The sequence below is a fragment of the Halichondria panicea genome, chromosome 8, assembly GCF_963675165.1.
Source record: "Halichondria panicea chromosome 8, odHalPani1.1, whole genome shotgun sequence".
NCBI classification, from domain to species: Eukaryota; Metazoa; Porifera; class Demospongiae; order Suberitida; family Halichondriidae; genus Halichondria; species Halichondria panicea.
This window is the reverse complement of record NC_087384.1, coordinates 1,554,048-1,566,443: the sequence shown is the minus strand read 5'-3', so window position 1 is coordinate 1,566,443 and position 12,396 is coordinate 1,554,048. Positions and strand designations below refer to the sequence as shown.

The 12,396-nt window shown below is 43.3% G+C and overlaps 6 protein-coding genes across 7 annotated transcripts in view; 5 read left to right on the top strand and 1 right to left on the bottom strand.

Moving 5' to 3' along the window:
• Window positions 1-12,396, top strand: part of LOC135339652 (serine/threonine-protein phosphatase 6 regulatory ankyrin repeat subunit B-like) — a gene marked incomplete in the record, with an annotated part of 1,209,744 nt that overhangs the window by 748,825 nt on the left and 448,523 nt on the right.
• Window positions 2-1,606, top strand: LOC135339796 (ran-specific GTPase-activating protein-like). Its single transcript, XM_064536066.1, has 5 exons — window positions 2-155; window positions 220-326; window positions 432-595; window positions 683-811; window positions 1,313-1,606. The coding sequence occupies exons 1-5, from the start codon at window positions 144-146 to the stop codon at window positions 1,564-1,566; spliced, it is 666 nt and encodes a 221-aa protein (XP_064392136.1). The 5' UTR covers window positions 2-143; the 3' UTR covers window positions 1,567-1,606.
• Window positions 1,678-2,785, top strand: LOC135339813 (neuralized-like protein 4). Its single transcript, XM_064536091.1, has 4 exons — window positions 1,678-1,768; window positions 1,824-2,020; window positions 2,181-2,508; window positions 2,565-2,785. Exons 2-4 carry the CDS (start codon window positions 1,832-1,834, stop codon window positions 2,612-2,614), a joined length of 567 nt encoding a protein of 188 aa, XP_064392161.1. The 5' UTR covers window positions 1,678-1,768; window positions 1,824-1,831; the 3' UTR covers window positions 2,615-2,785.
• LOC135339676 (glucokinase regulatory protein-like) lies at window positions 3,026-6,375 on the top strand. Of its 2 annotated transcripts, XM_064535908.1 has the most exons (17): window positions 3,026-3,189; window positions 3,313-3,444; window positions 3,496-3,561; window positions 3,621-3,756; window positions 3,807-3,922; window positions 3,983-4,072; window positions 4,138-4,222; window positions 4,285-4,531; window positions 4,580-4,687; window positions 4,757-4,857; window positions 4,912-5,074; window positions 5,126-5,203; window positions 5,296-5,348; window positions 5,417-5,538; window positions 5,836-5,943; window positions 6,023-6,076; window positions 6,161-6,375. In XM_064535908.1, the coding sequence occupies exons 1-17, from the start codon at window positions 3,103-3,105 to the stop codon at window positions 6,284-6,286; spliced, it is 1,872 nt and encodes a 623-aa protein (XP_064391978.1). In that variant the 5' UTR covers window positions 3,026-3,102; the 3' UTR covers window positions 6,287-6,375. The 2 variants fall into 2 exon arrangements, 1 of the variants encoding a protein (XP_064391978.1); XR_010396031.1 differs by lacking the exons at window positions 6,023-6,076; window positions 6,161-6,375 and having other exon boundaries at window positions 5,126-5,240.
• LOC135339675 (serine/arginine repetitive matrix protein 1-like) lies at window positions 6,455-11,404 on the top strand. The gene is made up of 6 exons (XM_064535907.1): window positions 6,455-7,111; window positions 8,522-8,629; window positions 9,321-9,472; window positions 9,619-10,624; window positions 10,791-10,975; window positions 11,106-11,404. Exons 1-6 carry the CDS (start codon window positions 6,565-6,567, stop codon window positions 11,124-11,126), a joined length of 2,019 nt encoding a protein of 672 aa, XP_064391977.1. The 5' UTR covers window positions 6,455-6,564; the 3' UTR covers window positions 11,127-11,404.
• On the bottom strand, window positions 11,302-12,366 carry LOC135339805 (Rieske domain-containing protein-like). Its single transcript, XM_064536080.1, has 4 exons — window positions 12,204-12,366; window positions 12,112-12,146; window positions 11,922-12,062; window positions 11,302-11,677 (listed from the first exon to the last, which is right to left on the bottom strand). Exons 1-4 carry the CDS (start codon window positions 12,364-12,366, stop codon window positions 11,468-11,470), a joined length of 549 nt encoding a protein of 182 aa, XP_064392150.1. The 3' UTR covers window positions 11,302-11,467.

Sequence of the window (12,396 nt, the reverse complement as noted above, 5' to 3'; positions counted from 1 at the left end):
ACAAATGGCAGGGAAAGGTCGTTGGAAGAACTAACACATTAGCAAACCAATCACGTGATTTTCCATGTGGCTACTAAAGCTTTTTGAACGGACACCCCCTCAATCTTTCTCACAACTGAAATAAAGCTCTCTTCACATCCACTATGGCAACAAAAGTAACGTTGAGTACATTGTAGATATAAGGCCCTTGTTATTATATGTTGTGTTCATCACTTGCAGGAAGATGTAGTAGTTGAGAGTCCAGATGTGCACTTTGAACCCGTTGTCAAGTTGGCCCCAGTGGAGATAAAGACCCTCGAAGAAAATGAAGACGAAGTATTTAAAATGTGAGCTACTGATTTATAACCCCTAGTGATGGTTGCTATCAACGCCATTACAAGTATTATTCACATTGACTACTTCTCTCTCTCTCTCTCTCTCTCTCTCTCTAGACGTGCAAAGTTGTTTCGTTTTGACGCGGCTGCTGACCCCCCAGAGTGGAAGGAGCGGGGGACAGGGGACGTCAAGTTCCTTAGAAAGAGGAGCACCACTAAACACTCTGTCAGATTGCTCATGAGACGAGACAAGACTCACAAAATATGCGCCAATCATTACTGTAAGGTTACTGTAAGGCACATGTACCTGTATAGACATTGTATTAGACACTCTAAGCCATTAATAATTGACCAACTCTTCCCTACAGTAACCCCGGACATGAAGCTAATGCCAAGTGCCGGATCAGACAGAGCTTTTGTGTGGAACGTTCAGGCTGACTTTGCTGATGAGGAGCCTAAACCAGAGCAACTGGCGATTCGTTTCAAAAATGCAGAAAGTAAGTTTGTGAAGGTTTGTGTTTACTGTAGTCGTTCTAATTATAGAACTGTCCTAATACAAGTACCAACTGTGGAATTTAGTTCTAAATAAGAACCATTTCGAAGTGCTTAGCTGATTAGAACGCACATGGCACTGTATTCTATGGCCTCAAGAAGTTCTTTAAAGAAGTAAACAAGCAAAAGGAATGCATACCATTGCTTGTACTGTGCTTATTAGCCTTATACTAGGTTGGACCACAGCTAAGTACTTACATGTAGATCTTGAAACTGAAAGGCCAGTTCTTCGAGCTGAGTTTGAGCTTCGTTAAACCCAACTGTTCCAAATTCACTCTTCTGGTAAAAACGAAAAACCATTCTAGATCTATAATCCTCCAAATAAGCACCATTTCTTTTGGTTCTATAATTAAAACGATTACGGTACACTTGGGAGTGCTTTGAGCGAGTTCTTATGTCTTTAGTGCTGTAGTGTTGTGTTTGACTTTCTGTTTTTGTTTCCTCAGATGCTGGAAAATTCAAGGATGCTTTTGAGAAGTATCAAAATGAAGTATCAGTAGGAGACACATCAACAGATTCGTTGGAGAGTACAGAAGACGTACAGAATGAAACAACACCTGACAAGAAACCAGAGGATGCTATCGCTGAGAAATTGGATCAGCTAACAGTCAAAGAAACTGAGCCAAAGTCAACAGATAGTGCTAGCCCTGCTGAAAAGACTGCCTCTAGTTCACAAGAAACTGTTGAACCATCTGACTAAACAGTTTTATAAATAATAAAGTTTTCTGTATAAGTTCAAAGTTCACTGCTAGCGGGCATTAAAAAATGTAGTGTTAGATTCTTATTGAGGACAAAGTTCAAATCTGGTGGGCATTAATTACAATTGATGTGGGCGTGGTAACCAAAACTAAATACTGTTCCACTGAGCTGCATCATGAGTACAAGATCAAGATAGGAGTCGAGTAAGCATAATTATATCTATTGAGGAATGCTGTGTGTCCACCCATCTTCCTGTAGTTGAGAGGATGTCTGGAAAGTGTGGTTGTTTCCATTCAAACCATGGCCATAACATTCGACTCAAGGAGGGGGGTACAGAGGCACATCGTGTGGAGAGTTACAACAAGGCGGTAGTGTTCACAGAGCAGCCCATTCCACACGGGGGAATGTTTACTATTAAACTACTCGACAAAGGAGGGGGATGGGCAGGTTCTATTGTAAGTTTGTGTGTGTGTGTGGGGGGGGGGAGTACCTAGTGGATGCCCCCCACACAGTAAGTTGATACTGTATTGAAGCATTGGTAGCTTTATACCACCTGTTCTCTGCTTTTTTATATGTTATAAATGTTCAGCCCCCCCCCGCTACACACACATACAGAGGTTTGGCTTCACCTTACTCAGTCCTGACAATAATATACCAGTTCCCTCGGGAGCTTTAGACTTATACAGAAGCAGTGATTATTGGATACTATCAGCCAGCACTGTTCATCATAATGGCCAAGAAAACAAAGTGGACTTTAATTTGGAGAGCTTAAGAGTCGGTCAAACTGTCAGCTGTTCTGTCAACAAGGAAGGAGAACTGAGATACTATATAGATGGCCAGGATCAAGGGCTGGGCTGGTCAGGAGTGCCTACAGATAAACCTTTGTGGGGGTTTGCAGATATTTATGGCCTTGCTAGGAAAATCAAATCAGAATTTTTATGTGGTATGTTTTTTATACAGTGTGCTTTCCCCGTAATTGATGTTTTCTTTCCTCTACAGATGAAGTAATGAGTTGTAGTGAAGACTCGGATGCCGAAGTCACTGGATAGCTAACAAGTCAATGTGATTGTGATAGTTTATAGGGTCATTTTTCATTTGTGTATACAACCATCCTGTGCTGGCTCAGTTCTGCACTTCTTTTACTATTGTCTAGTTTTTATTGTGTTCTTGTGTATTTGTCTTTCCGTGTGGTTCTAAATTGTCAATAAATAAAAAATGGAGGATGAGTATAATAAATTACAAGCACACCTAACTTGAGTGCATTTTGTAGGTATAAAATGAACATTTTACATATGCTAATGATGCCATCACTGCCTCGGAGAGGCTCAGCATTGTTCTAAGATCATGCCGCAGCAATGGCGAGTCAGTAGCCCTGCAAAGAGGACCTCTTTCCTCACCAACGTGCGAGTCAGATAAGATCAAGTTGAACCTTGACCTTCGCTTCCCAATTTATCGCAAGGCCTTTTCAACATTACTGATTACTACCATTGACTTACTCCATTGACTTTCATAACCAACCCCCAAGCATATCATTGCAATGGCTTCCCAGCATCATGGAGGTGGTCCAAGAATCACAGAGCTCCCCAACGTGCTAACAGCCAACATTGACACCTGTGATGCATTGGTAAGTCCTCAAGTTGGTGGGACTGATATATACTAGATTGCATTAGAGATATCTGCTATTGCATATTGATGAATAAAGTAACATCCGTATAAATTATAAGATATCATTGTTTACGACGTGTAGGGAATAGTTCGTACCCTGAGACAGAGTGATGGACAGCTGTTCTCAGGCTGGGGCCCATACCCCTCCATCAATGATAGGCAAGTCCTGAGCACTCTGGACAAGCTTGCAGACAAAGCTGCCCAACTACTCAAGGTGATTATGACTGTACATCAGTGTGTGTGTGTGTTAGCATCCTTTGTACAGGGAAACAAGGAGAGGGGAGAGAACAACATGTTTGTGTTCACGGGCTGTGGGACAAGTGGACGAATTGTGAGTGTGTACATAACTAATTGTGACCACCATGTACCCCTCCCCCTCACTACTCACAGGCTTGGATGTGCAGTCGATCACTCAATCGTCTCCTGGCATCACTAGGAGAGAAGGAGTGTGTCCACTACCTCATCGCTGGAGGAGACAAAGCTCTCATTGTTGGACAAGAGCTCCCAGAGGATGACCCTCCAAGAGGTGAGCCCAGTGAAAGGGGGAGGGGCTCAGATCAATATGGCCACCTGTAGGTGCAGAGGATTTAAAGTTGCTGACTCAGAACACAGACAGAGTCATGCTGTTTGGGATCACTTGTGGCCTCTCTGCACCTTATGTAGCAGGACAGATCGACCTGGCTATGAAACAGGTACTATCACTAGTAATGGTAGTGTGTTGTTACCTGACCCCCCCCCCCCCCCCCCTCTAGTCTGAGTGGATCCCAGTACTGGTTGGGTTCAATCCTGTCGAGATGGCTAGGGACAACAAGATTGAAAAGTGGCATAAAACATGCAAGCAAGTGAGTGGGTCAGTCAGTATAGCAACCATTATATTACGGGTGTGTATCTGTTATATGGTGTACAGACTTTTATGGAGTTGGAGCAACTCAGTACAACATCGGATCAGGCATTTATATTGAACCCAGTGGTTGGGCCTGAACCAATCACAGGTACGACCATACACTACCTTACTTCACTGACTCATGGCACTCCTCCCCCCCCTCCCTCTCAGGGTCCAGTCGAATGAAAGGTGGCTCAATGACAGCAATTCTCCTGGAGATAGTGTTCACTGCAGCCCTGGCTCGAGCGTTTGCACTTCCTCTGTCTCAGCTGATTACAGGGGCAGCCCCATTACTCACCACCGACAAACAAGAGTGGATTGAGAATGAAACATCAACTGAGTACAAGCTAACAGCTGGTCAGTCACAGATCGCTACACTAGTCGACATATTTGCTGCCACATACAGAGCAGCATACAGGTGCGTAGAATGGTAGACTATTGTCCTAATTACTAGTGACTGCTACAGACCTAGTGATGGACTGGGTCAGCTGGTGAGTGTGGCCGGAGCCTCTCTCAGACACTCTGATGGTGGTCACCTCTATTACCTTGGGACACAGCTACTAGGATTACTAGGGTAGGCTGACTGCATGACCCAACTGTGAGCTTCGTGGTGCGTGTACCACTCTTGTTTCTATACATGCAGGTTCGTAGACAGTTCAGAGATGGTCTCTACATACGGCTCCAGTCCCCATGAGGTCAGAGGGTTCGTAGCAGGAGGATGGACTACTTGCAGCAACAAAGATGGTGAGCTAGTCAAAACACATAAAGTTATAATCACATCATATCCCTTGATTACAGGGGACCTCTCGAGTACGGGACCACTTTTTCAGATTTCCACGACTGACTTTGAAGCTGGCATCCTGCCGAAGCTGACTCAGCACGACACTGTGGTATGGGTGGAGAATACAGGGTCAAAGGTCATTGGAGAGGATAAAGGCCTATTGTCTGTTCTCCTGGAAAAGTTAGTGTGTGATGTCTTTGTAGCATTTACTGTAGCGGTTCCTCTTTGTAGAGTACTTGCTTCTCCTGCCAAGTGCTGCCAGCTCGTTATGTCTGCCAGAAGCCCCCCTCCCTGCACCCACTCTGACAGGTACACATACTCTCTCTGTACAGCGTTGACGCGTGAGGTGTGTGAGATGTGTGAGGTGTGTGGGTGGTGTGTTGATCCACTAACACGTGCAGGTTCCTCTGCTCTGTGCACGTTGCACTACCCTACTACAGTGTCCTGAACTGCGGTGAGCAATTTAATTGTCATGTGTGTTGGTTTTTTTGTTATGTCTAATGATCGACGTTACTTTCCCAGAGGACTTATTGGCTGGATTTGCTCTGAAGCTGATCTTAAATGCCATTTCTACTGGAGCTAATATTTTGAAGGGACGAGTATTTGGCAATAGAATGATCAACCTCACAGTTGCAAATGACAAGGTATACCGTATTACTAGAATATTTTGCTGGTGAAAAACCTTTGCGAATGAGCTAAATCAGCAGAAAATTTGACCCTTTGCGATCTAACTATTGGGTTCTGGCAATGATTGTGTGCATTTACTACAGTAGTAATAATTTAGATTTTGCGAATTTTATTGTTGCGAATTGATGAACCATCGCAAAATTCGCAAATATTTGATGTTTGCAAAACATTCTAGTAATGCACTCTGGTATTTCTGTCATTGTGTCTATATATCATGTTGTGCATTCTTATAATTATTGTTACTGTGTTTGCAGTTGTTTTATCGCTCGATGTTGATCATTGCTGAGCTGGCAGGGGTGGGGGAGGAGGCAGCAAAGATTGCTTTGTTGAGGGGCATCTACAGAGAAGATCACGTTGACAAGGTACACATGCAGCAAGTTTATACTATCTAAACTGAGCCGCTGGGATGTACATAAAATCTTGTCTCTATTATGTTCACAGTACTCTGCCCTACCTGTGTCCTCCCATATCAAGGCTGCCTCTAAAGCCAACATGGTGAGTCAGCAATGCTCTTACTATTTTTTGGGAGCTCTAAGTATGTGGTATATCTTTCAAGTCTTGTTTCTGTTTTCTGTTCAGGTGGTTCCCATGGGGATACTTTTGGCTGCAAGAGGATGCACAGTGGAGGAGGCTTGCAGAACACTTAGTGAACAACCTAGTCTTAGAGTCATTATTGAACAGTGCAAGGCGCCTTATAGAGATTAAGCTATAGAGACTAAGCAATTATGTCTTTATTGTGCACAGCTGGAATGTGTGTTGTGTGTGTATAGAAATTAACTTCCCCTATACATTTATGAACATGAGTTGATTGGGTACTAATGTGGTTACTTGTACTGGCTAGCCCCTCCTCCTTACCATGTGCAACAATTTGCAACTGAGAAGTCATCTAGCTAGCTCTGAAGTTGGTTTAGTGCAGCTAGCTGTATATGTTGATACATTGTAGATGCATTGTAGTGTAGTAGTCTAACAGATCAGCTCTGAGAATGACCAATAAAGCAACTGACATGCAATCTGCAAGCAGAGAGAAGCCCAGGCTAACCACTACTAGATCAGCTCCTGCATTAATCTCTACCAGCTCAACGATGCAAGTGCATAGACGACAAAGAACCAAACAGATGCAGCAGCCTAAGATATCATCTATCAACTTGAGATGCAAAAGTTTCCCAAATGAGGCATGCAGAGCTGGTGTTGATAACAACAATGTAATCGATAGCATAGCAGAGCCATATCTCGTGCCAATAACCACCAACAAGACTTTGAGTCAAGTAACCAAGGCAAAGAAAGTTGCTCTACTACCCAGGACAGCACAGAGTGGAGTGTGTTCACAGAAGGCTGTTTGGGAGAGCTCAAGAAGACTTGTCCCACCACCAAGGCAGGTCTCCAGAAACACTTCCAGTGTCAAACTACCAAACGAACAATCGAAACGTGTATCCTTTGTGTCACAAGATAAACTGTGTCAAAGCAAACGGAGGGAGTTAGCTTATCTCGTAGTAGATCTATCCACCGCTAGAGAAAGAAAGAAAAGTTTCGGTGAGTGTTTGTATGTTAATGTTTGTTAGCTTGTTAATAGCTCGTATACATCTCGTAGCTGGTACATTAGCTTGTAGCCTGCAAGAGCTTTGTTTCGTTATAGAGAATAGCTGTGGGTGTGGGTGTGTGTGTATACATGTAGTCAATTTCTGTTTGGACGTAGCTCTTTGAAATGCCTATCTAATGATGCGGCACATTTTTTTCTGGTCGAATTGCCGTTTTGTGCATGTACAGTCATGCATGTACTACCTTAGTTTTTTTTTAATGGCATGCCTCTAAGAGTCTGTATAGCTGGTATTATTAGCTTGTTGTATAGAAATATTAGGGTAATATCTGTGTGTGTGTGTGTTGATAGAATCCTTATGTGTGCATGTAGTCAGAGCTGTCGGTTGAGACAAGTGTACAGCTTCCCTCAAAGCTGGCCATTTACTCTGTTCCTATTTAGGCCTTACGTTTGATAGAGATGAATAGTGCACCTTGTACTTGTAGGCAGCGTTCCTGATGCTATACCATGTATCTATGCATTCCACTGGTACTCAGGCTCAAGTTGATAACAAAGTTTGCCTATTTGTGTTAAATATGGAAGTGATTCACAGTCGTGTAGTCACCTTGTTGGTCCTGTCAGGAGTGATTACTCCATCACTGCCAACTACAGCTGAGGCTTCACTGCTACACACATGATCTTAAGTATTCCTTACTGAGAGCTACTGTTTCACGGGTTGTTGTCTGCTCAGATAGGATGTCTCTATCATCTGATGATCATAATTATTGTGATAAGTTACTTGTTATAAATAACCAGAAAGCTGTCGTAAGTAGTCGTAAGTAGTATTATCCGTATTATTATTTAGGGAATAGGGAATTGAAAGTTTGCAATTTTCTTTAGTAGCCCTCGCCACTCTTCACCTGTTCGTCTGTTCCTAAGGACTTTTTAGTAGCCTCGCCACTCTTCACCTGTTCGGCTGTTCCTAAGGACTCTTTAGTAGCCACTCTCCACCTGTTCCTAAGGACTTTTTAGTAGCCTCGCCACTCTTCACCTGTTCCTAAGGAAACCACATACTATGATAGTCCCTTCCAGTAGTAATCTGTAAGGCTTCCTTTAATGTGTGTGCATGTGTGTGTGGGGGCTGGCATGTGTAAACAGACACCACCACAGGAGACTGTTGGGAGGCTATTATTATCAGCAAAAATTGATTTAATGCGCCAGATTGCAAATATTATAATAACTACAGAATGTCTCCAGTGTTGTGTGTTGTGTTTGGATAGCAAAGTGCTCCATCTAATATGTTTGTTATAATTTTTTATTGTCACTCTCTGCACTTATTAATAATTACTAGTTGTTTGTGTAACATCCACTTACTGTGTGCATAGTGCTATGATATCCTACCTTGCTAACCCCCCTCACCCTCCCAGATGACCTGGATGCTGAGCTAGAGCTACGGTTAGCCCGAGAAGACAGATCCTCACTCACTCGCTCAAACACAATCAGTGGGAGAATCAAGGCACCCAAGAGCCCTCAAGGTACTACTTCCTACATCATGTATGCTGCATTGCCTAGTAATTACATGTATGGGGAGGCGCATTTTTTGATTGAGCTATCTTTTTCTGTGCATATGGGAGTACTGACCCCTGACCCCCCCATGCACTCAATACCCTTGGGACAAGTGGTAAACAGGTGGGCCTGTTATCTGTAGAACTTCTTGCCCTTTTTGGTGGTAGTTACTCACTTAGGCTTGTATAAGCAGTGAATTAGTGGAACACTAGCTAACACACTTGTAGTAAATGACATTGTAGTATAAACAGTACATAATAAGCCAGTGTTAACCTGGTATGATAGTGTCCAGTCTGTTATAGTACAGCGGTGAGAACAACAACCATTGTTTGTATGGGATATGGGACCTTCCCTGAGGCCATTAATTGGCATGAACTTTGTAGCAGGTGTGTGTGGGTACAGACCTGGAGACAATCAATTATGTACCCCCTCATGATTATAGAGTGCACCCCCCCTTGTACTTATAGAGGCGCCTCCCAGCTACTCAATGACATCAATGCTGTTGTCTATTTTGCTGTCTTTGATTTATTAGGTCCGGTCCCTTTTTGTATACTAAAGAAACGTTTGATAAACTTTCAATTTACTTCCAAGAAAATGTCAGTGGTATGTATAAATGCTCATTGACTGTTGAATAACTTCCTCTCCCCCTCATGCACACAGACAGGGCACAGATGACCACACCCAGGCCCAAAGTCCTGCTGACCTCACCCGGACCCATCCCCCCTAAGAGAGGGGTCAGGAAGTGGCCACCAAGCTCCTCCTCTAGCGGCAGTGGTACCACTCCTAGCGAGAGAATATCCACTAGCAGCAATGTGAGCTAGTGTACATGCATGTTGTGAGTATAATATATATATATACACACAACTATTAGTGGTATATGTAATGTTGGAACACGTGTTGACTATTGCTGCATGATGTACTTTCACAATAATAATAATGTTTTGCTCTCTCTGCTCAGACGGACAGTGGTGGAACAGCTGAGTCAGCAAACCTGTCTGATTTATCCTCTGATGCTTTCCTGTCATCAACCGAAGTTTCAAGTGATAAGAAATGCTCCCCACGCTTGAACAAACAAACAAATAAACAACCTAAACGACGTGCCCCACCCCCTCCACCCAACACACTTCCACGATCCATCCCCCCACCCCCATATGGTCCTGCCCCCATACTCCTCACACCCCCACAGCCGCTAAAGCACATGAGAGATAAATCACCCTCTCTCTCTGTACAGACTAGAAGATTGTCCAACACCGATACAAAGCCAAAAGTGTGTACGTTAGGAAAGAGCAACTCCATCACTCAACTCAGCAGTGGGCGGCCATTTGTCAGACCACGCCCTCCCAACACAAAGACAAAGCCAAAGGTGAAGGAGGCAAAGGTGAAGGAGAGCAGGTCAACATCACAAGTTGGACTGCAACCGAAAATGAGGCCAACTATCTCCAGTCCGCATCTGATCAGCTCAACAAAGGCCATTTCGAGTAAGAGTAAGCCGGTCTCGGGTCCATTCCGTCGTCTTCCGAGCCCACCTTTGGTATCGGAAAGTATCCCCACACAAACACATTTATTGCACACTACACAAGATGGTTTCAACTCTCCGTACGAAGATGTTGAATTCAGCCCACCATCTCCATCACTTCCGATACCTCCCCCTCGCCCGAAACGCGACCAGAAGAGACAATCAAACTCATCAGGAACTAAAGCTACCCAAAAACCTTTTTTTGTATTACCCTCACAGAACATTGCTTGCTCCAAACCACCCTCACAAAGCCTCTCGTCCCTACAGAGGAAGTTAGACAGTAGTCCCTCACCCAAACCATGTGGTGTACCGATGGATTATTCGGAGCCTGTTCTGAGCGGGGAGATGAAAGAGAGTGATGATGATGAGCCGGTGGGAGATTACGTTGATATGGGCCCAGGAGTACTCACTGAGTGGACCCAATCCAGGGTGACAGAGGAGGAGCAAGGTGGGGTGCATGGTATCTACAGTGATAGCATATGTTGGCTGGCATGTTGTAATAATCTGTCAATATTGCGTGAAATCATTTCTGCAATTGATTTTCTATACAGTATGTGGTGTTTTAATTAGCTGACACATTTGTACTATAATTATACGTATGCGCTTGTTTGCAGACCACTCTGAAGATTGCTATGTGGAAATGCAGCCGGGGCTCGATCCATTTGCCTCTGACAAACCTGAGCCTATTTATATCGAGATGAATTCGCAAGACTTCGTCAGACCACCCCCTGAGAAACCAGAGTCTCTGTACTACGCCACTAAAGACTTGTTCTTTAACAGAAAAGATCTACAAGTGCAGGTCAGCTTCTGTACTAGCTGCTGAACTGTATGTGCATGTGTACTGTGTATTGTGTACTTGCAAATACAGTATAGTTATAAGTGATCATCTGCATGTCTGCTGTCTTATAAGTATGTAATGTCCTTTGCAGGCGTCTTCAAAGAGGACTTGACATCACTTAAACTTGCAAGTATATACAGTGTGCCTTTGGTTTTTATGAACTATAAATTATTATTTTTGTATCATGTACGCCACTCCATATAGGTAGACAAGGTGTGAGGCAACTGCACCATAATCATCATTAATTTCCTTGTCCTCATATTGATCTCCTTGAATCATCTCTCACATCACAGGTTGTCAAGTATCATATATAAATGATTATAATTATATATTATTTTTGTTGCAAATAATTATTAAAAATTAAGTGAACAATGAATTGTGTAAAAATAATTATGTGATATGAACAAATATAATTTATCATTATAATAATGCAAATAGCAATGATTGATACTGTCAGCGTTTGCTAGGAGGGAGTCCGGTCCTAGTAGAGTGGATAGGTACAGTCACTGTGCGTCTGTTAGGCTGGAGGATGGGCTCTTTCAACACCCCTTCTATCAGATCTTTGTATTCCTCAGTGAAGTAGCGATCAGAATCCAGTGGTTGAGAGAGATCAGACATCTGTACTAGGACTTTGTCTTCATGGATACGTACATGGTGTACACGCTGGAGAGGGGGAGGGGTAACACATCAACAAAGAAAGTAGCTGGTAATAGGTATTTTCGCGTGTATTAATTTCTGCTATTTCTGCGAATGAGAGTAAAATCGCAAAATTAGTACTCGCAAATAATTGGCCGCCCTCTTGTTCAGATTGACATTTCGCAAAAAATTATACCGTACAAAACTGTAAAAATGCAAACAAAATATGCCACCTTAAGGTATGACACGAGATGTTGAGACGGTAGCTTACTTGTTTGACTCCCTTCGAGCAATTATGTTTGACGTTGCGTATGTTGAAGGGGTCAATGGATGTGTACAGGCTCTCTCCAGTGTCCAGAGTGATGGAGTGCTTGTGCCACGGGCACACCACACACAGTCGACCATGAGAGTCCTGCAGTGCACGCATTAGAGCTAGCCTTACGGAAACACAATCACATTACCTCAATGTCTCCCATATCCAGTGGCCCTCCAGTGTCTGGGCAGGGAGCAAAACTTAGCTTATATTAAACAAGACACGTAACAATGCACTCACGATAGCAAAAATGGTCTAAAGCATAGACTTCATCCTTCACATAGAACACTGCAATCACTCTGCCATTCTCTAGAATAACTCTCTTCCGTCCTGACTGCTTTAGCTCACTTAAAGAGACGGCAAAATAAAACTGTTCTTGGACACCTTCTCCCTTGGACGCCATCTTGAACCCATAAATAATTCGTACATTTGC

What these genes read in the sequence shown, in the direction of transcription:
- LOC135339796 (XM_064536066.1), top strand. An exon ending in GAAGACGAAGTATTTAAAAT is followed by an intron (nt 327 to 431) that starts GTGAGCTACTGA and finishes CTCTCTCTCTAG; the next exon opens with ACGTGCAAAGTTGTTTCGTT. An exon ending in AATATGCGCCAATCATTACT is followed by an intron (nt 596 to 682) that starts GTAAGGTTACTG and finishes TCTTCCCTACAG; the next exon opens with TAACCCCGGACATGAAGCTA.
- LOC135339813 (XM_064536091.1), top strand. Translation starts at nt 1,832, where the DNA reads ATGTCTGGAAAGTGTGGTTGTTTCCATTCAAACCATGGCCATAACATT. An exon ending in GGGGATGGGCAGGTTCTATT is followed by an intron (nt 2,021 to 2,180) that starts GTAAGTTTGTGT and finishes ACACACATACAG; the next exon opens with AGGTTTGGCTTCACCTTACT. An exon ending in CAAATCAGAATTTTTATGTG is followed by an intron (nt 2,509 to 2,564) that starts GTATGTTTTTTA and finishes TTTCCTCTACAG; the next exon opens with ATGAAGTAATGAGTTGTAGT.
- LOC135339676 (XM_064535908.1), top strand. Translation starts at nt 3,103, where the DNA reads ATGGCTTCCCAGCATCATGGAGGTGGTCCAAGAATCACAGAGCTCCCC. An exon ending in GGCATAAAACATGCAAGCAA is followed by an intron (nt 4,073 to 4,137) that starts GTGAGTGGGTCA and finishes TATGGTGTACAG; the next exon opens with ACTTTTATGGAGTTGGAGCA. An exon ending in TGGGCCTGAACCAATCACAG is followed by an intron (nt 4,223 to 4,284) that starts GTACGACCATAC and finishes CCTCCCTCTCAG; the next exon opens with GGTCCAGTCGAATGAAAGGT.
- LOC135339675 (XM_064535907.1), top strand. Translation starts at nt 6,565, where the DNA reads ATGACCAATAAAGCAACTGACATGCAATCTGCAAGCAGAGAGAAGCCC. An exon ending in AGAAAGAAAGAAAAGTTTCG is followed by an intron (nt 7,112 to 8,521) that starts GTGAGTGTTTGT and finishes TCACCCTCCCAG; the next exon opens with ATGACCTGGATGCTGAGCTA. An exon ending in GAAAAGATCTACAAGTGCAG is followed by an intron (nt 10,976 to 11,105) that starts GTCAGCTTCTGT and finishes TGTCCTTTGCAG; the next exon opens with GCGTCTTCAAAGAGGACTTG.
- LOC135339805 (XM_064536080.1), bottom strand. Translation starts at nt 12,366, where the DNA reads ATGGCGTCCAAGGGAGAAGGTGTCCAAGAACAGTTTTATTTTGCCGTC. An exon ending in TGGATATGGGAGACATTGAG is followed by an intron (nt 12,063 to 12,111) that starts GTAATGTGATTG and finishes CGTGCACTGCAG; the next exon opens with GACTCTCATGGTCGACTGTG. An exon ending in GCTCGAAGGGAGTCAAACAA is followed by an intron (nt 11,678 to 11,921) that starts GTAAGCTACCGT and finishes CCCCCTCTCCAG; the next exon opens with CGTGTACACCATGTACGTAT.